Here is a 26969-nt window from a genome sequence, read left to right on the forward strand (position 1 = left end):
GGTGCGACAAAGGATCACTATTTTTGTACTAACTTTGTCTTTCTTTTCTTTTTTACGAGTAGTGTAATTGAATATTTATCTGTTATGCTCTAGATTAAAGACTATGGTTTGTTTATAACATTCTCTACTTACCTTTAGCTGTTTTGGCAGAAAGTGGTAGCTTTATTTATACAGCTTCTCTTACTTTTTGACTTGGTCATATGCGTTCTTTTAGCCTCATTGAATTTTCAGTGTTTTTTGCATATTTTTAACCCACAATGTTCTATATGGTTTTTTTTAGTTAGAGTTTTTTTTAGAGATATGACCATATATGAGGGTGGAATTATTTTCAGCTAATGAGAAAGATCCTCTAGTAAGAAGTATTCATAAAATGTTATGGTGCAAAGCATGGACACAAATTTCAGCTAATTACTGCTGAGTAACAGGCTAATAGATTATATATTTATACGTATGTATGTATATTTGTGTGTGTATGTTTTGTGGGTTTACATAAAACATTTAAATTGTGTGCAACAGTTGTGTGGCAATTCACAAGTCAGACACAACCCCAATAACTGTTTGCACATAGTCCATAACCCCTCCCTCCCTCTCCTTTTGAAAAGTTCCTCTTTTGTTGATAGCTACATAGATAGCTTGGTAGATGTATCATACAGGTTCTTCTTGACTCATATTCCTGCTTTTGTAATTTCATCTTTTTGCTGGTAAGACACCTTAAATTTACACTCTGTCTCATCTCACACTAATCTGTACTGAACCTCCAGTCATTAAGTTTCCCAAATGTATTTTTCTCTCACTATATGTGTGTGTTTGTGTGTGTCTATATATATATATATATATATATATATATATATATATATATATATATATATATATATATATATATATATATATATGTATTAGAGATGATATTTTAGGTTATTCATCAGCAATAGAGTTAATACTACAATGGCACAAGTAATTCATGCAATTACACCAACCGACAGACTCTGAAAGTATTTTAAGTTCTGTGTTTTCCTTTCTGTTGGCTGTCATGCTATTTGATTCAACTTTAGGCAACACACCGTGATGTGCTCAGGAGTAGCAGCTGGTTTATGCTGGTAAATGCTATCTGTGCAAATACCATAAATACAAGAGGACATTAAACCTTCTATGTTTATCTGATTTTTCTGCCTTCCAGTGCAGTGCTCTTAATATGTTGCCAACTATAAATAATTTTAATTAAAGAGTTATCATTTCTGTTACTGTTTTCTTAAAGGCTTAGTGCTAATTTTCACATTTTTTCACATTGTATTTGTTCATAGATTGGAACTCCATCAAGATGTATTTCAAAAGGGGAAAATTCAGAGTGCACATTTCCCCACTACTGAGTATCACAGCAATTGTTTTGGTCTCCATCCTTTTATGGAATTTATCTGGATATACCTTCTGTCATCAGGAGTCAAGACTTTGTGCCTGTCACAAATGTCTAACAGACAGTGATCCTTGGTTTAATGACATCATTAGTGAATCTCCTAAACCTTTTATGTCACAGAAACATAAACCCTTGGAGGAAGATTTCAACTGGTGGAAGGTAAATAATGAAAACATATTACAATAAACCTTTGTCCCACTGTGGCCATGTTAAAGTTGTTTTAACTGCCCATCCCTTGTTTATTTTATGACACCTGTGTTTACTGGTATAGCAAGAGCAGTATATTCAAGTGTGTGCTACCTCCACCCAAAAAACCAACACAAATATTCCTCCGTAGTTAAGCTACGGATTAGATAAGTTTAAAAAACCTTGTTTGATACTTATCTTTCTTTCTTTTATGTTTACTCAACTCTTTATCCTTGCAACCCGTATTTCTAACTGGCTGAAGAATTGTAAAATACAATTACTTATATAGACATCTTTAAAACAGTGGTTCTTAACCTTGTTGGAGGTACCGAACCCCGCCAGTTGCATATGCGCATTCACTGAACCCCTCTTTAGTGAAAAATAAAATATGATTTTTTTCAAATTCAAGACATAGATATGTTTTTTACTGGTGCACAAAATGAGCCGTGGTGGAGGCTCTGCCGAACCCCTGAGACCGACTCACCGAACCCCTAGGGTTCGATCGAACCCAGGTTAAGAACCACTGCTTTAAAATGACAAAAGAAAAAAAAAGAAGTTTCACCACTCATCTGAGAAGCTTCTTCAGTTCTAAGAGCAACTGGTGGAGAGTCCCAGATCTGAACCTTATTGGAAGTATCCAATTGGAGGGATAATAGGTACTTTGTATCAAACCAGTGATTTATGACCCACCGTCAAATGATGTATGACAGAAGAAGTAATAAAGGAAGTAATAAAGGTTTACGACAGTCATAATTTTTATGAATATCATAAAATTATATAATAAACAATATAAATAATCATATGACCCAAAATATATCATCATGGAAGTATGGTGATGTAATAGGATGATAAATAGGATGTTAAATGATAAATGGCCTGCATTTGTATAGTGCTTTTCTAGTCCCTAAGGACCCCAAAGCGCTTCACACTACATTCACCCATTCACACACACACTGGTGACAGCAAGCTACATTGTAGCCACAGCTGCCCTGGGGCGCACTGACAGAGGCAAGGCTGCCGGACACCGGCGCCACCGGGCCCTCTGACCACCACCAGTAGGCAAACATGGGGTTAGTATCTTGCCCAAGGATATTTGGCATGCAACCAGGAGGCAGCCTGGGATCGAACCACCGACCTTCTGATTAGCGGTTGACCTGCTCTGCCACCTGAGCTACAGCCACCCACCCATGTTAAAGCCAAAAGGTTTACTTTTTTGACAAAAAAATTTCATCCTTTTTAGACAACTGTTTTTGGGGACCCGTGCGTGTGTGTGTGTGTGTGTGTGTGTGTGTGTGTGTGTGTGTGTGTGTGTAAAAACGTGTTAAAAGGATCTCTTCACAGCCCCCTCACCCAGTTTTCAATTGGAGATGCTCCATGTTTCAGCCATAACTGAAGAGTCCATTCCTGGAAATGGCTTGCATTACCTGGATTTAATTGACACACAACTGAGTTTAAGATTGAAAATAATGAACAGTGATGGCTCTTATCTGGCCCTTGATGTCCTGGTTGTTGTACTTTTGAAACGGTGCCGGTGCTTAAACCGGTGCTTAAAGAATGAAGAACACAAACTTTGTCCAAAAACCTCTCATGTTTAGCTGTTTTCCACTTTTTCTTTGGCCATTTTAGCCTTTTTGGCCAGGGTGAAGGGAGTATCTGCCATCAAACAAGAAGACAGCTGCATGTAACTATGACAGTGTTTGCTAGTTCACCTTACATGCATTAATTTAATAACGTGGTTAGCCTACTCAACGTAAATTACACACGAACAACATTAAGCTACTGATGCAGAGAAGAACGCTGTTGCTGCCATCATCATCTGTCATCATTTCTGCTACACTGGCAGGGCTAGGGGCCAGGACTCACCTCTTCGGGTTCTTGAGGGATGTTGCAAACTCCAGGTCCGATAACAGGCACCACACCCGCAGTAGATGTGCACGGTGTGAGGTGTTGCAGGTCAAGCTATCAAATACGGCGCATTTCTCGGCTTTTAAAAAAACGCTATGCATCGCCAAGTGTTTCATCAGATTCGAGGAGTTACCTCCTTTGCACAGTACCTTAAAGCACTTGTTGCAGGCTGCTGAGTTTGAATCTTTTGCTGTGAAGTACAGCCAGACTTTTGACTTGGGCATTTTTAATCTGTAGCTCTGCTCTAAAAGAACGTACGTACCTGGCCCCACCTACTATGCTTGCTAAGGTAAAATGATTGGCTAGAATCCAAAGTGTATGACATCTCAGTAAAAAAAAAAAAGCACCGAAATAAAGCCCTGAAATGTGCACTGCTTTTCGGTCTGGTTACTACCGTTTATGTCAGAAGTATTTTTTGCCTGTTAAAAACATTCAATTCAAGACTCATTCCACGCAATTATTAAAAAAAACATTATAATACAGTATAGGGCAGTATAGGGCTTTGTATCTACCACTCAATTCAATTCAATTTTATTTATAAAGCACCAAATCACAACAATAGTCGCCTCAAGGTGCTTTATATTGTAAGGTAGACCCTACAATAATACACACCGCTCATTATATCTCACTCCGCTGTGATATAATGAGCTGTCACGGTCACGTAGCTTTCCGTTGCCCTGGAGGTCCACCCATTTGTAGTAGTTAGAGCAACAAAAGATGCCTGGGACAGTTCAGCCATAACTTAAATCTTTTCCTGCTCATACATGCTTGGAACGATCTTGCCACTAAAGCGGACGTGCAACGGGATATCACTGCGTGGCTCAAGCACATTCATCATAGTTTAAACCCCTTGTTTTGCACAACGTCTGCAGCTAAACACCCCAATAGCTTCTGTAATAGCTTTAGCCCGGTCGGACTGGGCAGCAAAGGGCTGCTTAAATACCGCAAACTCCTCTGCTAGCGCTGGCCATAACTAATGCTTGACAGACCCACCACGCGCACCATACACATACTTTTTTTTCTTCTTTTTCCAATCTTACGGATCAACCGTGATCACCACTAATGAACACCCATTTCCCAACCAGAGAATCACCACAATACCACCTAATAAACCAGGCATGTCCAAAGTCCGTCAGATTCCAAGTGGCCCACAGCTTCAGTCTAATTATAACTTTCTAAGTCTGAATAAATAAATCATGAATTTAAAGGTGTAATTATTTTTTCACCACATGGTGGCAGCACCGCCCCCCCCCGCTACTTGCACCTGTGCTGCGAGCCCGCCTTTCTCTGCTCTTTTCTGCCATGGCGACTGTACAAAAAAAGAGAAAGGTTGATGGTGAGAGCTGCCGCTTTCAGGAGTGGTGGGAATTGCAGTTTTTTTTAACTGAAATTCGAGGCAATTGTGTTTGCCTGATTTGTAAAGAGACTGTTGCCTTGTTTAAGGATTTTAACATTAGGAGACACTACGAGACTAAACATGCTGCAACATATAACAAGGTAACAGGGAGTGAGCGCGCTGAAAAAGTGAAGCAACTCCAAGCTGCTCTGGCTTCGCAACAGCGATTTTTCATGCGGGTCTGTGAGACACATGAAAATATCATGAAAGCCAGCTACGAAGTGGCTATGTTAATAGCTAAACATGGCAAACCTTTCACTGAAGGTACGTTTGTCAAAGACTGTGTGTAACTCCGAAATGACAACACAGGCACGGCTTCTTCAAGACGGGCGCTTCGCTGCATTTATTGAACGCCGTGAAAAAATTACAAACATAAAACACAAAGGCTTTAAGCGCTTCAGTCTATCAAAAGTAACACTTGTGCTTTAACAACAAGAAATTACCTCGTGGCCGCCTGCCACTTCGGAGGTCCTAGAACAATAACCTTACTGTGCATTCTAAATTAAAACATAAAATAATTAGAACACCATACATTACAAATTTTCACAATATTACAATACAGTTATAGCAAATGACAAATAGCTTGTACAGTTAGTAGACTAACCAGGCCTTTGCAGATAGCTCGCTGAACTCCTTAGCGTGATTATTAAACGTGGGCTCACAGCCTATATTATCACGCCCAAAACCTTGCGATAATAGCGGTGTAACAAAACTTGTTCTTTGTGACAAGATAAACGCACCTTTACAATATTGTCCACAGAAATGTACAAGCAAGAACATTTTAACTGCTGGAACCATCTATTAAACTTCTTTATACATAAACCATTTCTGTGACACTAACACTGTGTCATGAAAATGGTGGAGAACATTTGCCCAGAGAAGAAGCAAGAATTTCTGAGTGTTTGCTTGGCACACAACACTGTATTCGCTCTAAAGCTCTGTACCACCAACAGTTTCAGCAGTTTCTGCATGACATCCTGGCTGAATATGGTGACGTAATTTATTACAATGATGTGAGGTGGCTAAGTCGGGGGTCTGCACTACAGCGATTTTTCTCTCTCAGAGAGGAAATCAGACAGTTTTTAGATGAGAAGGGACAACCAATGGAAGAACTGTCTGATCCTGTATGGCTAGCAAATCTGGCTTTTTTGGTTGACATCACGAAGTATCTGAATGCGCTGAATGTTAATCTTCAAGGAAAAGACGTAGTGGTGAGCCAACTATATGCTCACATCAAGGTCTTTGGAACCAAACTGCAACTTTTCCAAAGACACTTGTCCCTAACAGAGCCCTGTACCGCACACTTCCCAGTTTTGAAAGAGGTTATTGACAGTTTCCCAGTGGACATTAATGTCCAAATGAAGAGTTACGCAACAGCTATCGCATTTCTTTCTGGAGAATTTAACAAACGCTTTCAGGACTTTGCAGCTATCGAAAAAGACATGCTGCTTTTCTCATCTCCCTTCTCCATGGAACCTGATGATGCTCCTCCGCAGCTTCAGCGGGAGCTCATTGAGCTGCAGTGTGACGATGAGTGCCGCGGAAAACACCGGCAGTGTTCTCTTGTTGACTTTTATCGGCAGCTATAGACAAAGACAGGTTTCCTGAGGTGTGATCTCTTGCTAAGAAAATGCTGAGCTTATTTGGTTCCACATATTTGTGTGGCATTTAACACCATCATCCCCTCAAAACTTGCCACGAAGCTCGTCGACCTTGGGCTGGGAACACCAATCTGCAGATGGATTCTAAACTTCCTCACAAACAGGCCCCAGGTGGTGAGAGTCGGTAAGCACACCTCCTCATCGCTCATCCTAAACACAGGTACGCCACAGGGTTGTGTGCTTAGCCCCCTCCTATATTCCCTGTTCACACACGACTGTGTTGCTAAACATGAGTCCAACATCATCATCAAGTTTGCGGATGACACAGCCATCATAGGCCTCATCACAGACAACGACGAGACGGCGTATAGAGAGGAGGTGATGGCACTGTACGAGTGGTGTCTGGAAAATAACCTGACTCTCAACATCAGCAAAACTAGAAAAATGATAGTGGACTACCGGAAACGACCAGTCAGGGAACACCAGCCCATCCACATCAACGGTGTCAAGGTCGAAAGGGTCAGCAGCTTCAAATTCCTTGGAGTCAACATCACCGAGGACTTCTCCTGGACTCTTCACACAGACACTGCTATCAGGAAAGCTCGCCAGCGGCTTTATTTCCTGAGGAGGCTGAGGAAATTTGGCATGAACGCCAACATCACCTCAGATTTCTGGAGACTGAGCTGAGGGATGCAAAAGATGCAAACTCAGCAGCCAGCAACAAGTGCTTTAAGGTGATACTGTGCAAAGGAGGTAACACCTCGAATCTGATGAAACACCTGGCGACGCATAGCGTTTTTTAAAAATCAGACAAATGCACCCTATTTGATAGCTTGCTGCGAGACCTCACACCGAGCACATCTACTGCGCGTGAAGTGCCTGTTATCAGTCCCGGAGTTAGCAACATCCCCAAAAAACCCGAAGAGGTGAGTCCTGGCCTGTAGCCCTGCCAGTGTAACAGAAATGATGACGGATTATGATGGCAGCAGCAGCCGTTCTTCTCTGGGTCAGTAGCTTAATGTTGTTCGTGTGTAATTTATGTTGAGTAGGCTAACCATGTTATTAAATTAATGCACGTAAGGTGAACTACACCGTCGTAGTTGTTTGAAGGCAGATACTCCCTTCACCCTGGCCAAAAAAGCTAAAATGACCAAAGAAAAGTAGAAAACAGCTAAACATGAGAGGTTTTTAGACAAAGTTGGTGTTTTTTCCCCCCCATTGATTAAGCACTGCTTCCAGCCAAGAGTGATACCATAAATCCCCTATAGCTGCAGAAAAGGTTAACATTGTTGTCTTTTTACAAAAAAACAGCAAAACATGAGAGGTTTTTGGACAAAGTTTGTGTTCTTCATTCTTTAAGCACCGGTTCGAGCACCGTTTAAGCACCGGCACCATTTCAAAAGTCCCGTTTTTGTACTGGTATAAAACCTAAAACGTAAATGATACCCATCCCTAATTAGCAGTGCTAGTTAGTATAGCTCCAGGCTCAAAGGAAACAGAGCAAAAACAGTCATTAGAATTTAATGTAGCCCCCAAAAGGCAGTCTCAGTAATCTCAGCCGCAGGGAAACCAGGAAATCCACAGTTATTATTGTTCCCTGTCACACAAAACACAGCCCCCGAATAAATAGTCCAAAGTCTGAAACAGAAAAATTGTCCTTTTTACTCACCAAAGCCGGCTGCTCTAAAATCCCGGGGTCGGACTGTGGTGAGGGGCAACAACGGCGTGAGCACCACTTCCCATTTGAAGGCTGGACCGACGGGCCGAGCAGCGAAGCGGTAATGGCTGGGTGAGTGGTAGTGCCCGGGGAGCGAAGGTGAAGCTCGTTCAGAATAAAATCCTGTGCGAGCGGATTAAGTGAGCTGAGCAATCAGGGGAGACCGGGAACTAATCGCTGTAGCCGATTAGCTATAGCTTTCCCCTTATGCTGCGGGGACAGATTGATTAGCCGCTCCACGGAGTAGGTGACGTCCCTCTGGAGCTCCTCGGATGGATTAAATGCAGCGGGGTCCACAGTGGCTGGTTCCTACTGTCATGGCTCATGGGGCAAGCCATGTGGATTTTAATGAAGGACCCAAGATGCAGACAGCTTTCAGATGCAAGGGAGTTTCATTAGGGAAGTGAAATAAACATAAATACAGTGGGTATGAAACAGAACCTGAGGATAACCTAAACTGGAGACAACTAATAACAACAGACCTAAAGGTGATACCTAAAGTGTGTGAATGTGTGTGTGAATGGGTGGATGACTGGATGTGTAAAGTGCTTTGGGGTCCTTAGGGACTAGTAAAGCGCTATACAAATACAGGCCATTTAAAGGGGAGATGCAGGGAGACTCGGGAAAACCACACAGGAAAACTATGTCTACTATGAGCGACCATCTTTGAACAGAGGCGGTGGCTCACGACACCAACTGTCTACCATCTATAATCCAGTTTTGAGATCCCTTCCCAGACACCTTAACGCCCACCCAGGAAATCACATGATAGGGTGGGGTTAGGTTTCACAATGAGCTACCCGAAACCTTGGCTGATTGTGACCTACACCCGTTTTCACACCTTGGCTCATGTGATTAGGTAGAGGATCAGTAGGGGGTCCATGTCCCTCTTGGGGGACACTCCCACGGGTCTTAAATCTGGGACTCTCCACCATTTAACCCTAGAAATGAAGAAGCTTCTCGGATAAGAAGTGAAATGTTTTCAAGCAACTCAAAGAAATCGAAGACGCTTTTCCCCCCCAAGCTCCTTAGACTACAATGACCTGGATGATTGAGAACCTTCACAGACATATCTCAATAATTAATAACACAAATGTGAATACGTTTGATCCTTGAAGACACTTAGAAATAGATGCTGGTGCTATCTATCAAATAACTGAAATTGAATCAAACTGAATTGATTTCATGATTTTTAGAATATTGTGTTTCTGTGACTGACAGGGGATTTCTAAAAATCACCCCGTAGTTCTTCAGCTAAGACACCTGAGTTAGAAAACACAAACACTGCAGTTGTCTTTACTCGCGAGGGCAGTCATGAACGCAAAACCTGCGACCTGCGTCTCATCACTGTCTGCGTTCTTTATTTATACTTCAGAATCAGAATCAGAATCAGAATACTTTATTAATCCCGAAGGAAATTAGGGTTATTTGTCTGTATGTCTGTGTGTGTGTGTGAACAAATAGCTTCTTATTCTAAGAACTCTGAGCTGAGGTTCCCCTTTTTCTAAATCTGTATGTTCTTACAGAAAGAGGAAGCATTAGTTGTTTATCACAGAAAAAGTACATGTCAAAAGTCACGTAGACATTTGCTTAGTGATCAATAAAAGAATACATTTCATGGAGCTGATCACATTATATAAAAACAATTTTCCTTTGACAGTGACAAAAGTCAGAAAGTACGTATATTGTATGATTGGAATACTTAGAATCAGAACAATATTAATCCCTAAGGGAATTACACTATTGCGCACAGTTGCTCCAAGACAATGCAGATATTTTGTCATTAGCAGGGATAATGTTAAAGACGAAATGTGTTTTGAACAAGAGATGTGATCTGAGGTTGCAAAACTTTATTCTTTTTTCTCAGCCCTTACAGGGGGAAAAACAAAACTTCACTGTCTACAATAAAACACTAGAACGTGTGTTTCAGACAATAACACCCATTGCAGATGTTGAAGAACCTCGCCCTGATCGCTGCAGGAGATGTGCAGTGGTGGGGAATTCTGGAAATTTGAGAGGATCCCAGTATGGACCCCTGATTGATTTCCATGATATTGTGATAAGGTAATAATAATTTAATGGCATTTGTCCCGATTCGTGATTGAGGTGTGAGACAAACGACTACTGGTCCAAGTGCGTCAAAACAATGATTTTATTAAACACATGTGTGGAAAGATACACAGCTCGATATTGTCAACCCAGATCTCCCGTCAAAACATACTTCAGCATGGTTTTATTATGTCAGGGTAAACACCCCTTCTCGCGTTAGACAAAACATCACATGTATAGGTTATCATTAAGTTTCCGTATTTAACAGCATTTTTCCCTATATGGTTGTCCAACTCCTCCAGATGCTTCCTGTAGACCTCGGATCACTAGTTGCCAAGCAGAGACAAAGCAAGATGTCTTTCACTTTTACCCTAGAAATTATACTTCATGTCTATGTGTATGTAAGCATGTTAGGCATTCATTCACAGCATTCAAGTCATTTCATCAATATATCAGTTCAGACATAACGCTGAACGACATTTTTAACCTTCATTAGACTGTATACTTAACTCTATCATGAGCACAAATGAAATGTGTGTTAATAACATGATTGAAACTGTATGTTTAATAAATGGAATAAATGTTTAATCAAATGCCATTGCTCAAAGCTTAATAAAAAGATAGAAAGGAATCAACATGATATAAAATGATATAATCCCCACACATTATAACCATCATTACACAAAAACAAAACACAAAAGCTAATTTCAACAGCACTGTTCACTGACAAAACCTGAAAAGCCTAGATTCATGTCACAAAAAAATCTAAGTTTTGTTATGTTTTGTTATGCATATAATGTGATGTAAATTACAATGTGTCTAAAATGCTAAATATGTAAACTTATATATCCTTCTGTACTATTTAGAGTCAACCGTGGGATGACCAAAGGTTTTGAAAGAGATGTTGGAACTAAAACAACTCATCGTGTCATGTATCCAGAAAGTTCTACTAGATTGGACAACAAAACTCATCTTTTGTTTTTTCCATTCAAAACACCTGACTTTTTGTGGCTTCTGAAGTCATTAATTCCAGGGTAGGCCAAACATGGCTTCTGTCTTCACTTTAATTATATTTCAATTTCTTTTAAAACTTATGTTGCTAGAAACTGTACTGCTACTGTACTGGAATGGCATTATGAAATTTCAGATTTTAATATCTTTGCAACACAGTCTTAGCTAACTATAAGTAAAGGTGCAAACCAGGTTCGTCTGTTTGAACAAGCAAATTAAACAAGGTTCAAAATTTAGTTAAACCTTAAAGGGTTCAGATCAATGGTGTATATTTTGTTTGGCATTGAAATTATATATTTTAATTTTCTTTCCTGGCCCTTAAACTCATTTACACAGTGGTCCCAACAGGCCAAACGGACTGCAACTTAAGAAAACACCAGCAATGAGAAAAATGCTGCAAAAGCAAACAAAACACAACGGAAATAGAAAAAACAAAAAAAGAAATAGGAAAAAACAGATTTCCAAAAGCACCAGGGAAGTGTTTCTGGGGAGACAATTTGCAGTAACCAAAATATGCTAAGTATTGCACTGGGAGATACTTAAAAGAAGTGGAGGATCTATCGGTTTTGTGAGGAAAGAAAAGATGAAAGGCAAGTGTGTTACCCTAACTATTAGCCTAAAAATCCATCATAAGTATTATATGAATCATGTTTTTTCCTATTTCTGTTTTTGTTTTTCCCATTTGTGATTTCTTTTTTCCTATTTCTGTTTTGTTTTTCCTATTTCCGTTGTGTTCTGTATGCTTTTGCAGTGTTTTTATTGCTTGTGTTTCCTTAAGTTCCAGTCCGTTTGGGCTCTCAGGGCCACCATACATTTAGCTGTAAAATGTATAGAATGTTATAAATCCTAAATGCTTCAAATAACTTAACTAAATGTTAAAAAAATGTCATTGTTTTGTTGGCTGACATAAAGGGGAAAAAGATTATTTGGGGTAGTATCTATCCACCTAATGCTGATGATCAGACTTTTAAGTGCTTTAAACAACAATATTGCCCTGGTGGGGATTTTACGGTGTCAGTGGATCCAGATCATAGTGCCACTGTAATTTGTAGGCTTGAAAACAAATGTACACTGGCGAAGGCAATTGAAGGTGGTAAACACACTGGACACAGTGAAATAATCTCCTACACAAATCCTTTGTTTACTCCAACACAGATGACTCAAGTTTATGAGCAATGCTGCAGCTATTAGGAGATATCAATATCAGGCCTATATCTCATTTCCCAGCCTAATGTATGGGTAACTGAACCCTCAAAAAAGAAACTATATGTGGTTCTGTGTCTTTCCTGGGGTGTTCCCACAACTGTTTCATGGGGAAACTTGCTTTAAAGAGTGGAAACACCCACACCCTCTAGCAGATCATTACATGAAGGAACCTTTTAAAAACAAGCGCGTCCATGCTCACAGGTGTACACACGGGTGCTCACACACACAAACTACACCCTTTTTGGCTCTTACCTCAAAGCACACTGTGCGCTGTCGATATTATGTGCTGCACAATAATGTTTAATATTTAGTATTTACTGTTATATTCCCATATATCATCGTGATGTTGTTTATTGTATTGCTCTCGTTTTCTTCTGCTTGTTTTCTTTTTTCTTTCTCAACAAGTGATCCGGGTGATTGATATATGTATTTTTTTGTCTGCTTATTTAGTTGGTTTTTGTTTTTTTGCCCTTTATCCCCGTCCCTCTTCTCCGCTGCTTTTTCTCCCTCTTCCTTTCTCCCTTTTCTTTTCCTCATTCAAGTCTGTCCCGTATCTAGCAAGTGAAAATAAAAAAATAAATAAAATAAACTGGGCGATCGTGGCTCAAGAGTTGGGAGGTCGCCTTGTAATCGGAAGGTTGCCAGTTCGAGCCCCGGCTTGGACAGTCTCGGTCGTTGTGTCCTTGGGCAAGACACTTCACCCGTTGCCTACTGGTGGTGGTCAGAGGGCCTGGTGGCGCCAGTGTCCGGCAGCCTCGCCTCTGTCAGTGCGCCCCAGGGTGGCTGTGGCTACAATGTAGCTTGCCATCACCAGTGTGTGAATGTGTGTGTGAATGGGTGGATGACTGGATATGTAAAGCACTTTGGGGTCCTTAGGGACTAGTAAAGCGCTATATAAATACAGGCCATTTACCATAAACAATAAAAGGTGAATCAAATAGACCATTACGGCAAGGCTGGGATGGTCAATTTGATAAAGTAAATCCGTTGGGCATCTTTCCTCGCCTTTAGACAACAATCCTGATGGCAAAAGAGCCAAACGGGACAGGCAAAAAAAGAAAAAAAGATAAGAAAAAAAGAGTGAAAACACAAACGTGTTCTTCATCAATTCTTCTACCAGGCTCATCTTTGATTCATTTTCTCACAATCTACTTCATTTTTCTGCATACAAAAATGCCTTGATTTCCTAAGGGTCATGAATTGAACATCTTGCATTGTCCCATTGTATGTGTGGTCAAGCCTTTGACAGAATGTTAGCTTCAAACCATCCATCCATCCATCCATTCGCTTCCGCTTATCCTTTTCAGGGTCGCGGGGGGCGCTGGAGCCTATCCCAGCTGTCATAGGGCGAGAGGCGGGGTACACCCTGGACAGGTCGCCAGTCTGTCGCAGGGCTAACACACAGGGACAGACAACCATTCGCACTCACATTCATACCTATTGGATTATCCAATTAACCTATCCCCACAAGCTGCATGTCTTTGGACGGTGGGAGGAAGCCGGAGTACCCGGAGGGAACCCACGCAAACACGGGGAGAACATGCAAACTCCACACAGAAAGATCTCGGTCTGGTGTTGGAATTGAACTCAGGACCTTCTTGCTGTGCGGCAACGGTGCTAACCACCGTGCCACCGTAAACAGGAAATATTAAAACACAATTTTGAGACACCCCACTCCCCAAGAGCTGTTTGATATTAAAATATATTCCTATGATATATTCTGGTTTTTCACATAGCTAGCAGCAACTCTTTTTTTTTTTACATGGAAAAAAGTTAAATAAATTGTTTTATGAACAACTGAACATCTTATTGTGATTCTTAAGTCTTAGGTAATTATTAGCATTTGTTTGTTAAACAATAATTTCTTTAACAAATTCAACAATATATTTTCTTTTCAACAGGGAAAACGGTGCTCCAAACTCTAACAAGATAACTAACAAAGATTTGGTGAGTATTTTAGGTTTACCTTAACAAAACTGGCAAATGTTGATGCCCAGGAAGTCCAATAATAACTTTATGCTACCATTAATTCAGGCATGCATGCTTACATAGACACACGCAGTCACAGTCCCCCATTTAGAAAGACAGAGGCGTCAGACGCTCTCACAAACCAATCCCGACATCAACGTCGTCATTTGGAATAAATGTAATTTTTTAAAATAAGAATTATGTATGCTCCCACTAAAAATCAAGAATGTTGGATACTGTTTGTCGGCGATTTGGACAGCCCAGCGGGTGCTCCCAATGCCTTTGGAGTAGGTGAAGCCTAAGGCAAGATATGCTTCATCACATTTTCCAGTAATGCCCCCCCCCCCCTCACAATGGCTCTCCCCACCCCTCAGCCTTTACTTTGTTGCAGTATTTGTTGTTTACTCTGTTCTGCATCCGGTATGTTATTGTTTTCCACAGTTGCTCATACTTGACAATTATGTGCTCGGAAGGTCATGCATGTCACTGAACAAAGCCATGCCACTAATAGTGGCTTCTTTTAGCCACAGTGGTGCTTATTTAAAGTATTTTGTATATTAGTATATTGTGCATATACTTCATAAAAGAACAATTAATAAAACTCAGATTTAAAGATTTGTCTGATTCATAACAGGTGTCGATCCTTCATCCAGCTTTCATGAAATATGTTCATGATGTCTGGCTGAGAAAGAAGGCTGCTTATCCATCCACTGGCTTCCTTGCTGTGGTTCTCAGCTTATTAATGTGTGATGAGGTATGTTCACCTTACACAATCTACTTCTACATTATAGACATACTCGAAGAAAAACTGATTAAGAAGCTGTAGTTTATGGAGTACACTTGCAAGAGAAAGCACTTCTGAATATATTTCAAGCATGAAAAATGGTAATCTTGAAGCTCCTTAAGTGGAAGGTTGATGCAGCTTTAATGAAGAATGCTATTGTAAATATGTATTCATATTGCCAACTTATAGAAATACTGTTTCTATACTGCTGTAACTGCTATGAAGCTGTAACTTTCACGAAATAATATATTCTGATGTGCCAGCAAAGCATGCCGTCATATGTATTAATATCGTTATATTTTGTAAAGTTCAAGTTCAACTTGTGATAGAAATACTGTCAACAGTATACTGGTGCATTTACAATCTGAGTCGATTAGAGATGATGCCAGTGGCAGTGATAAAACAAAAAGGAGGATGGGGATTATTTAATACTAACAGTTTCGTCAGTGGATCTCGGGATGTTAAAGGAGCTGTGGATGTCAGGTAATTTTTCATGGAGTTACAAACATGTTCACTCAGCTGGTTAACCTAAGAAATATGTATTTAACAGTAAAAAATGAGTTATCATTTATATAATATTTTAACATACAGTATTCTAATACTTTTCAAAGCAGTGCAAAAATGTTGCATCTAGCTTTTGCCTGATTAATTTAGGGCTTGCTAGAAAAAATAAAACTTAAATTTGACTGCAAGGAATGCAAGTAAAACACAGCAAAAAATAAATAAAATCAAAGATTCAGCAGCACTGAGTCCTGTCGCTCTTAAATTTATTGTCACCTGTTTAGCAGGAGTGTGGCGGGTGGAGGTTTGCCAGGTGCCGCAGCGGTCATGTCAGTGGGAGGATCCGGGGGTTTCTCTGTGAATTTAACATTCCTGTGGCAGCGTGCTAGGTGCTTGCTCAGATTCCAGGTTTAATCTTTCGCTGAAGAAAGAAGTTTTCTTCCCACACAGAGTGTACAGCGGACACTAATGTTTTTGTCACTTTTTACAGAATAAAACTTAAAGTAATGCAAGTATGTCCACACTTTAAACGCTGCAAGGTCATAGTCTCTCCCACACTCCTTATGATCTATTGTTGATCTACACACGTCTATTGCTGCCACGGGTGTCGCACATGCTTACGGCATTGTCATGAGACACTTTCACAAACAAAATCATGACAGTTTAGTAACGCAATAACACAGCGTGCTTACAGGAAAGTAACAGTAATTTAATTACATTTTTGTAATAGTAATCCCTTACGTTACTCATTACTTGAAAAAAGTATCCGGAATGCGATACTGCACATCTCTGTTGTTAATGAAACATAGATTGGAAGTGGAGATAAGGGGTGTTATGATGTGAGAGGATGATAGCAAATCAGAGGGGTTAAAGAACATTTGTAACCTTCCTCTTCTTTATGTCAGACAAAAGACATAGGTCAACAAAATTTTTTTTGTAATCATCAGAAAGCACAAAACACTTTTCTAAACCAGTTTTTCATGCTGACTTCAGTCACATGAACTTTTTGAATTATTAGTAATATTCATTTGCAATAGACTTGGATGCATTTTTTTATTAAACGGCGGGCACCAATCAAGTAAATTTTCAGTGCGAAGTCAGATAGGCAAACACTGTGTCATAGATATAATGACCAGTGTCAGTCAGCTACCACTGTACTGTACCGGCCCACCAGGTATTAAAGCCATAAAGCCTTTGAATGAAAACAAACACTGTTGTGACAGTGATATACACTGTCCTGTTGGTATATGTATGATTTCTATACATTTTACATCAGATAAAAACTTTGGTTGTAAGATTCAGATAATTATTTAATAAAAGCTTGACATTTTAAATGAGAATACAAAAGAAAAGTATTTCTTTGTGCCCCCCTCCCCCATTTCCCTCTTAATGCCCTACCTGCCCCCCTGGCAAAACTTTGCTGGACCCACCCCGGCACAGTTACTAGCTGTCAGCTACTTAGAAAAGGATCCTGGTGTTATTTGTCTCTCAGAAACAGTTCATAACTTCCCATCAACTCATTCATGCCACCTTAAAGATTAACCTGTTTCTCCGTCACCTGTTCAGGTCTGATGATTCAGCAGGGATCTCTCCTGGTTTCATCTTCATGTTTCCCTCTCACCACATATCCAAACCGATATCATGACCAGCTGCTTTTACGGCTGTGACTCCAGCAAACATCAGCTGATACTAAGAAATATTAAATAAATTCTAACAACAGCTGATCATGCTGTTGTTTATAGCGCGACATCGCTGGTTTCTTCTTTCTGGCGCAAAGTGGGAGATAAACAAACAAGAGAGAAAAGCCGATCAGCTGATCATTGGTCAGTTTCATGATTAAAGTAGCTACAGGAAAGGGAGGGAGAGAGAATGAGAGCAGCTTACAGCATAAAGACAGAGTAACTCCAGCTTTGTGTCTTTTTCCATTCTAGCTGAAATCCGGGACAAACTGCGTTCCTTTTCAGCTCAATGCGAAACGTTTTCTCTGAATACGAGACCATTCAGTTTTTTACGGGACGGTTGGCAACTCTACTAACTAAACTTATGAACAAAATAAACTTCACTATCAGCCCAGCAGCATAGAAACTCCGTCATGCTAGCTAGTACGCAGTACCAGTTATTGTAACTAAATTTAAAAAGTCAGCAAACCGAAAATAAACTACACCTAAACTTGGTTTATATCTGACCCAGATAGACTGCAGGTCATAACTTGACACTTGGACCCTCATCCACCTGCTGGCCTCTGTGGAAACTCCACCATAGCCACCACCAAACAACTGAGTTATTTTTACACATCGGCCAGCATCTGGCCAATCCACCACCATTCATTGTTTATACCGTTAAAAAAAAAAAAATCATCGGCCAATAAAAACGAAAAATCACCATCGGCCCACCGGGCAAATGCCCGGTATGCCCAATGGCTAGTCCAGCTATGCCTCAAGGCGCTTTTTCTGGAAAGGATTCAGAAGTGTGAGTGTAGGAAGTGTATTTTCATTCACATGCGACAGCCCAGTTTCTGGTAGGAATCAAGCAGATGCTGAACTCCTTCCTTGTATGTAGCAGACTTGTGGATGCCCGCAAAGTTTTCGCAGAGCCACTTGAATGCCTCCCAAGCTTCAAACTCTGCTGTTGAGAGTTTTTTAGAAGCATTCATTCTGCAAAACTGACTTGATCTGCGCACTTACAAATATCCCTTGCTTCAATTTCGCAGCACTTATGTTTGGAAACTTTTCAGCAAAGTACTGAAAATGTAGTGAGTTCACTTTGCCCGTGGCTTTGACAAGATTCTTCATTAAGCTTCTTGATATAGAGAGGTGGCAAAAATATTTTATGCAGTTCAACCAGAGGCAGAAACTTGACATAGGCATCTAGTGGCTGCCAGTTACGCTTGACACAGTAGATTGACTGCCCACAGGCCCAGGAAACGGCAGTATTTGGTGATTTGCCTTCCCAAAAGCTTGCATTCCCATCAACATACCAGTCACCTACAGATCACTACTGGTGAGTTTTATATGCAACTGACTCAAGCAGTGTCTTCATGTTGTCATAGGACTCCTTTAGATGAACCGAATGGGCAATCGGCACACTTGGTCTGGCATTTCCATTATGGAGTAGGACTGCCTTCAAGCTTTTTTGTGAAGAATCATTGCAGAGATGACATTCAGCTCTTGTGTCTTGGAACATGCTCTTGTGACAAACTGCTGAAGAGTCCGTTGACGTCATGACAATACCACAGTGAGTCATCAGCAGTGAAGAATGCTGTCAAGTTATGACTTTGACCTCTTTACAGTAACATCCTTGGCAAGCAAATGCTTCAGCTTAAGCCTCAAAGGCAAGAAGTTCTCCTATATCTTTTGACAGATTTAGATCATGAACGATATTGTACAGCTCTGCTTGTGCAAAAGTCTCTGGTTCTAAATGGTCATCAGGCACGTAATAAAGATCTGATGACTCTGGATTGTAACCAGATGCACCGTGACTGTGTTCCTCGTAATGTTCTACAGAATCTAATGCATCATGTGACAGTACAAGAACAGGCAATTAGTTATCATGAGAAACAGGCCTTATTTTAGAATCCAGACTGGGATATAAAGTTTTGTGCTTATTTTTGGCTGAGAATCCTGTTGTATTCACGTGACAAAAATAGCCACCGTTGAGATGATCTTGCGGTTCCCACCACACCATCAGGATTGCAAATGCCATTGCTGCCACAGATTTAGCTAGTAACACAGTCCATTGGAACAACTGTTGTAGATAACATGTGGAGCCCAAATTTATCCTGGTCACCCAGTGGACAGTCAGAGTACAATTTGCATATCTTCTTAAGGTCTGTTGTAATTGGGTGACATTGTGCTTTCATCGTGAATAAACCAGACAAGTAACAGAAACTGTCTGGATGAGTAAAGCAATATCTAGGCATGGTAACAACTTAAATCAATCGCAAGTAAGGACATGGACCGCAGCTGATGGTTCTCCTATTGCAACTTATGGGGAAAGGTTAGTGACTGCTAGTTTCCACGGTCAGGAATTCCAGTGGAACTTTGTTGTTGATGCCAGCTCAGTGCCTATCTTAGGCGCTGATTTTCTTGCTCACGGGCTGTTAGTCGATTTTGCTCACAGACGTTTGATTAACGCTCTGTCATTCTTTTCGCTGCCCTGTTTTATCCGGGCCGCTAACCCCCTCATCTTGGCCAATTTGGTAGCCCCTGGGGACGTGTTTCAGCGTTTGCTGTGTTTCCGTCACTGTTAACTCCTAATTTCTGCAGCGAAACAAGGGGTTGAGCATTCCCATATCCCATGGTTGGTTCCGGTGTTTTTGCACATGCATTGCCTCGATCCTGCGAAGCTGTCTGTTGCCCGGGAGGAGTTCGCGGCCATGGAGTGCCTGTGCATTGTGCAGCATTCGAACAGTGCCTGGGCCTCTCCCATTCACATGGTGCCCAAGTCGGACAGGCGGTAGTGACCGTGCCGGGATTTTCGACGTTTAAATAACGTTACGGAGAACGAACGTTACCCGATTCCCCACATCCAGGATTTTTCCACCCATCTCGCTGGGACCTCGATTTTTTCCAAAATCGATTTGGTGCAGGGGTCAGTAATACCAAGTGCTGGTACGCGCTGAGGATGTTCCTAAAACCGCCATCATCACTCCCTTTGGCTTGTTGGAGTTCCTGCGCATGCCATTTGGGTTGAAAGGTGCCGCTCAGACGTTTCCATGCCTGATTGACTCTGTTTTGTGGGGCTGCCTTTCGTTTTCGTCTACCTGGATGATATATTGGTGGCCAGCAGGTCAGTGGGCCAGCACCAGGTTTTTCAGCATTTGGTGGAACATGGCCTGATCATCAACCCGTCCAAGTGCCAGTTTGGTTTGCCGGTCCTGGATTTCCTGGGGCACCGCATCTCCGCTGACAGTGTGGTCCCATTGTCAGACAAGGTTCAGGCTGTCACAGCTGTTCCGCGTCCCACCTCAGTTAAGGTGTTGCAGGAGTTCCTGGGTATTGTCAATTTTTATAATCGTTTCGTTCCCCGGGCCGCTCACCTGTTACAACCGCTCTACGCTGTTTTAAAAGGTAAAACGTCTAAAGACCCTGTTGACTGGTCTCCAGACCGCATCTGTGTGTTTTCTGTGGGGAAGTCAGCACTGGCCAATGCTGCTCTGCTGGCACACCTGTCCCGATCAGCGGAGATCGCATTGGCCATCAACCCGTTGGATGTAGCGTTGGGCGCCGTGTTGGAACAGCGGGTCTCCGGCGTCTGGCAGCCCCTTGCCTTTTTCAGTCACACGCTCCGAGATGCTGAGCGTAAGTACAGTGTTACGTACAGAAAGTTGTTGGCTCTCCATCTCACAACACAACATTTTCGATTTTTCCGCAAGGGTCCCAGTTTTACCACGTACATTGACCATAAGCCTCTGACCTTCACCATGTCCAAGGTTTCTGATCCTTGGAGCACGTGCCAGCAGTGTCAGTTGGCGGCCATATCGGAGTTTACTACGGACATTCAGCACGTGGCTGGCAAGTCCAACCTGTCTGTCCCGCCAGCGCGCGGGACAGACAGTCGGTGACGACTACGCAGCCATGGCTGCGGAGCAGTGCACCGACCCGGCCGTCCTTGCCCTTCGGTCCTCGCAGACGGGCCTCGTGCTGGAAGACACGCCAGTGTGGGACAGTCATCCATGGTTGCTGTGCATCGTGCACCTTTTCTGTGCCTGGCCCCGCGCACCACTCTCTACCAGACATTTTTGTTCCGCTGTTGCTGGGCTCTTCTAGTTTCGTTTTTGTTTGGCATGATGCCCATCAGCCCCACTTACGTCCGTTTTATGACGGCCCGTTTTGGGTTATTGAAACAGTCCCAAGCATTTTTTATTGGAATTCGGGGGACTTCATGTTCTACAGGAAGCTCCACTGATGCCGGCCCGGGCCCCAGGGTTGCTGACGGACAGTTGGACTCTGACCCTTCCTCGGAGATTGCTCCGCACCCCCGGTGCTCGTCCAGCCAATGGAAGGTTCAGCCTGTCTTTCCCGGCCCGGTGAGCCCACAGCCAGTTCTCTGACTCCCCATCTCAGCCGTTCTGGACTGTTTAAGCCCTGGGTCCTGGACTAGTGGACATTTTCTTTGGGTTTTTGCGAGGGCAGGGGTGGGGGGTGGGGCATGTGTGGTGACCCACTAGAGGGCTTCACTTCCACCCAAGCTTGGAGGAGATGTTCTGTTGTGTTTGGGTGCGATATCCTGAGTTGATGTGTGGAGGTGAATAAAGTTGTAGTGGAAAACTAGAGCTCCTGTGTCGTGTGCCCCATGCCTCCATTATGCCTTTGTTTTGTTTGTTTTTTTTTTCAATTGTAGAAAATAGTAGTTTAGTGTTCCAGAACTAGGTTCAACATTTTTGTCAGTGCTTTGACATATATACAGTATATTTACATGTTTCTTTGAATTGTAACTCCATGAAAAAAATGGTTCATAAAGAAAATTTCAATTACATTGGGGGGTTTTTACGCCTAAAGAGGAATAAAAAAAAAACTCTGGAAAGTTTTTTTTCCATGACTGAGGTTTTCATAATTCCTGTGCAATTTGTGGCAACAAGTTCAATACTAAAGACTTAATGACTGTAAAAACTTTGTTTCTTTAGGTTAATGTCTTTGGGTTTGGAGCAGACAGCGAGGGAAACTGGAGCCATTACTTTGAAATCCTTAAAAACAAACGGTTAAAAACAGGAGGCCACCCAGGAGAAGAAGAATATAAAATGATTGTTAAATTACACATGAAGAAGAAAATAGTTTTTTTTAAAGGATGGTAATTTCCTTTACTTTTTCATTTGTCTCCTCATCATTTTCAAGTCATCGTCAGTGATAACCATAACTCCGTAAGAATAAATAAATTTAGTTCTAAAAAAAAAAATCTGTGACCAGCAAAACCAAACAGCAAAAAACACAATTACTGAAACTGACATGCACGGTTTGGGATTGTTAGTAATGAAGACTCAGACCTCAAGAGATAATCCAGTGGTTCCCAAACTTTTATTGGCAGATATAGACAAAATACTGTTACTGTTAATCTAACTATGTTGAGTTTTTATATGCTTACACACACCCTTTCTAAATGGAGGGACAGTAACTCCATTTAGAAAGGCGTCATGGTGTAATTATTTCACGTGTAGTTTTTTTTTTCCTGTGTAATAATATTCAGCATTGCCATCAATACATTTTTAAAAAAATGCCTCTCTGTGCAAAATGGGTTCAAGAACATAAACAGCTGTGGGATACTGTTTGTCCGTGATTTGAACTGGGGGAACAAATTGTGGTTCAGACTGATATTATTTGTATCCCACTGTAACTTTACTGTATAAAGAGCTAACATCTAGGCCCCACACTTTGGGAACCTCTGTGTTAATCTATGACAATTATTAAGCACTATGTAGCAGAGATGGCGACTTGCAATCGCAAGTTAGACCTGACCAAAACAAAAACCAAACCAAAGTTTTGGGATTCGAGTCTTGAGACCTTGTCATGAATTGCTGTGTGAGGCAGGTAGGATTAGACCCAAAATTCTGTTTATTGCAACAACCCTGAGTGAGTATGCACTTATCATTTTAAATGCTGTTGTACATCAATAAAGCAAAGGTCATATAAGATAATTCATAACATTTTACAAGTGTTAGAGAGACTAATTGGTCAATAGAATATCAGTTTCATCCATTAGACTCTTGAGACTTGACTTGGACTTGAAAAAAATTGCTGGTGAATATTTCTTCTATGTAGCATGTCTACATTTTGTCTCCAAAATAAAATGAATACAAAATGCAATGCTGCTTTCAGTTTGTCACTTTTCACTCCATTACCTGATTAGACATGAATGGGTACAGTGCCATTTAGTATCAATCATGAATTCATGCCATTCACATTAAACTCCTGTAACTTGTTCATTATCAAGAAACTATGTATATATGTTTGTTGCTAAAAAGTTATTGAATATATTCTACACTCATACTGGATGCTTCCATCAGAACAGAAGGTTTGGAGATGTTCTACAACACTTCACAATCAGATTTATAATAATGAATGGATTATGTCATGGTGTCTATGTCCAACCTTTGCATGTATAAATATCTGCAGAAAACATGGTGTGGCGATGGTAGGAAGCTGAAGTACTTTGATACAGTCCAGATCAAAAGTGTAAGACTACTTGAAAAATGGTGAAAATAAATAAATAAATAAATAAATCATATTTTGCATGGTTGGATCTTAACAAGGTTCCAAGTAGAGCTTCAACATGCAACAAGAAGAAATGGGAGAGGGACAAAACACTTTTTTGAGAATGCAATTTATTGAAAGCAATGCTTAAACTGTGGTAGCAAATGTTCGCAAGCTTGGCTACCGTTTGGGCCAGCGCCTCCTCTTGCTGGCTCACTCGTGTTTCCGCCATGCCCCAATCCTGAGTTTCAGCACCACTGTCGACTATGCATGATGGACCCGACCACATTTTCCTGTATTCCCGGTTGTCATCTTCACAGACACCAATGGACGCAGATTTTCAGCGGCGTCCTGGACATAACAACAACAACGACAATTCAGAATCCAGTTAATTCTTCTTAAGCAGGCGAGGCACAATTACTGATGCAGCTCCAGCGTGTCCCTGCAGCGTCCCCATGGATCATGCCCTTATACAGGGACGCCATAAGACAGTCATTTGGAATTTTTTAAATGATCCCGGGGGTTATGGAACAAAAAAGTCAAGTGGAAGACCCCAATTACACTAGCACTGAGGCAGAGGATCCAATTGGCTGTCTGTCATGACACTGGACAATCCTAGACGGCACAAAACCGACTGTTTGGACTTTGCAAGAGAGCTTGGGATAGTGAAAGGTGGAATAAAGTTTCCAACATTACTGACATGACAAGCAAATCCCTCCCAGTTTGTGGACTGGTTAGACAATGAGTAATAGCAGTCACCTGTTGAAAGGACTTGTTAAAAAATCTGGCTCAGCACCCATATGGCGCGAGGCCCAGACTCCAGGAAGGAGCACGTAGAAGCCAGGCATGAGAGAGAAGGACCAGCTGCCTGATCGCCAGATGGAGCAGCTTGTGCGACGATCGGTGGGACTTTATTTTTCAGTTTCAATATTTGTTTCAGTTTAGTTTTAAGGTTGCATTGTTGTAACCCCATACAAGCGGGCCATCACTACCATTCAGCAAATAACGCTGTGCTTTGAATTAACGTTATTGTATTCCCAACTCAAAAAAGAAAGCTAACAAGGAGTATTTTAGTTTTACCTTAACAATCAGGGATATTGATATCAAAGAAATCCAGTAATAACTTTAAGCTACCATTAATTCAGGCAGGCCACAAAGTCAGCTGATTTTACTCATTGAACTGGCAAATCTCATATACAGTTGGTTTTACTATTAACCTGCTTTAGCCGAACCACCGTTGCTACAAATGTGCAAGCCGTTTCACAAGCCACCTGCACCTAAACTTTTACTTTGGGCGTTGTCGGGTATTGTTATGGTTTTTCCCAGTCGCTCACACTTGACAGTTATGCGCTTGGAAGGTCGTGAACAAAGCCATGCGACCAAAAATAGATAGTGGCTTCCTTTAGCCACCGTGGTGCTGATTTAAAGTATTTTATTGTGCGTTCACTTCAAAAAGATAAGAGAAGTTTTAATAATAAAACTAGGATTTAACGATTCGTCTGATTCATAACAGGTGACGATCCTTCATCCAGCTTTCATGAAATATGTTCATGACATCTGGCTGAGAAAGAAGGCTGCTTACTGGCTTTCTTACTGTGGTTCTCAGCTTATTAATGTGTGATGAGGTATGTTTATCTTACACATTTTGTATTTGTCCATTATGCATCTGACTCACAGTCATGGTAGTCAGACTCCAAGACACACTGACTAACCAGCAATGTCAGGAAGAAATGTATTTATGAAATGTAATTTATGAAAATGTATTTATTGTTATTACTTGATAGTGCACCACTGATTGTGTAGTTGTTAACACATTGGATTGGCAATTGAAAGGTTGCTGGTTTGATTCCAGCTGGAGATACACATGGCCTTTTGGGGTTGTCTGAAAGGGCATCCAACATAAAAAGCTCTTCCACATCAAAGATGCAGAGCTACCCACTTGTGTCAAGCCAGAAATAGTTTTACATAACTCTCTGACAGCACTGTATAGTGATGCCTAACTTAGTACTGACCAAGTAAAGACAGGACCAGTGTTGGAGTCGAGCAGACTCAACTAACACTTTCAACTTATAAAAGCAGCGTATTCATGTCCATGTAGGGGAGAACAGTGTGATGTGACCTTTGAGCTGAATATATTATAAATATATTTGCATAATAATAATGTAAATATATTCTAATTATCCTTTAACTTCGCATTTTTTCATGGAATATATAGGTGTGTATATCTAACCCCAACTTAGACCCTCGGTCAGGAGTCATCCACTATATTTGTCCATGGGCTAAAATTTTCTCAGCAGATACTGTGAGGGTCAGATGCTCTTGTAAAATAACATTTATATTTTATCTTGGGCACCAATTGCATGTTAGCCATTAACAGACTCACATTAACTGTACTGCAGCAAGCAACTAGGGGGCATACCCTGAAAAGGCCCAAACTGTTGCTCTGACATCTCAATACTCATAGTACTAACCAAACTTCAAATGAACAAGAGAGGATAACAAGTACATCTCTGCAGGCTGCCTGGACAGTCTCCAAGCATAATTAGCCATTTACAAGCTAATGTGAGGAAGGTGATGCCTCTGGCCCAGGTGGCTCTGTTGATGTTATTGAAACCACAACTGTGCGCTACTGTGTGTGTCCTGCAGGCCACCAGCTGACATTCACTGCCCCAGGTAATCAGAATATGCAAGTTTGATTGTTAATAAATTGTTCCAAGTCTTATCAATCAGGGAACAAAAACATAAATCCGTATGGAAAAAGGTTATTTATTTCATACACAGTTATTAATGCTAACACAAAGCTAGCAGTGAAGAAATGAACAGCAACATAGGATTATACATTTCTATCCATATTCTTTTCTTTTGCAGAGTCATTGTCACCACAACGTTTTTGGCTTCCTATTGGCCAGTGGTGGGAAGTTGGGTGAGTGCCAAAAGTTCTTCTTATCTCCTATTCCTAACCTATTTTTCTTGACCTCAATGACATTTTCATTGAGTAGAAGATGGACTGCAAAACACCCATCTAACTTTTCACACCATGCTCTGTTG

General features: G+C 41.2%; 1 protein-coding gene across 1 annotated transcript; it reads left to right on the forward strand.

Moving 5' to 3' along the window:
- The first annotated feature begins 610 nt into the window (after positions 1 to 610).
- LOC146683613 (CMP-N-acetylneuraminate-beta-galactosamide-alpha-2,3-sialyltransferase 1-like) lies at positions 611 to 23539 on the forward strand. The gene is made up of 7 exons (XM_085446345.1): positions 611 to 701; positions 1302 to 1570; positions 10084 to 10280; positions 11132 to 11299; positions 14384 to 14429; positions 15085 to 15204; positions 22361 to 23539. The coding sequence occupies exons 2-7, from the start codon at positions 1319 to 1321 to the stop codon at positions 22526 to 22528; spliced, it is 951 nt and encodes a 316-aa protein (XP_085302471.1). The 5' UTR covers positions 611 to 701; positions 1302 to 1318; the 3' UTR covers positions 22529 to 23539.
- The last annotated feature ends 3430 nt before the right edge of the window (positions 23540 to 26969 follow it).

Source organism: Copadichromis virginalis, linkage group LG22 (assembly GCF_057382275.1).
Source record: "Copadichromis virginalis isolate Kocher_CV1m ecotype Utaka linkage group LG22, C_Virginalis_male_GT1.1, whole genome shotgun sequence".
Lineage (NCBI taxonomy): Eukaryota > Metazoa > Chordata > Actinopteri > Cichliformes > Cichlidae > Copadichromis > Copadichromis virginalis.

What these genes read in the sequence shown, in the direction of transcription:
- LOC146683613 (XM_085446345.1), top strand. Translation starts at nt 1,319, where the DNA reads ATGTATTTCAAAAGGGGAAAATTCAGAGTGCACATTTCCCCACTACTG. An exon ending in TTCCATGATATTGTGATAAG is followed by an intron (nt 10,281 to 11,131) that starts GTAATAATAATT and finishes TGTACTATTTAG; the next exon opens with AGTCAACCGTGGGATGACCA. An exon ending in GCTTATTAATGTGTGATGAG is followed by an intron (nt 15,205 to 22,360) that starts GTATGTTCACCT and finishes TTGTTTCTTTAG; the next exon opens with GTTAATGTCTTTGGGTTTGG.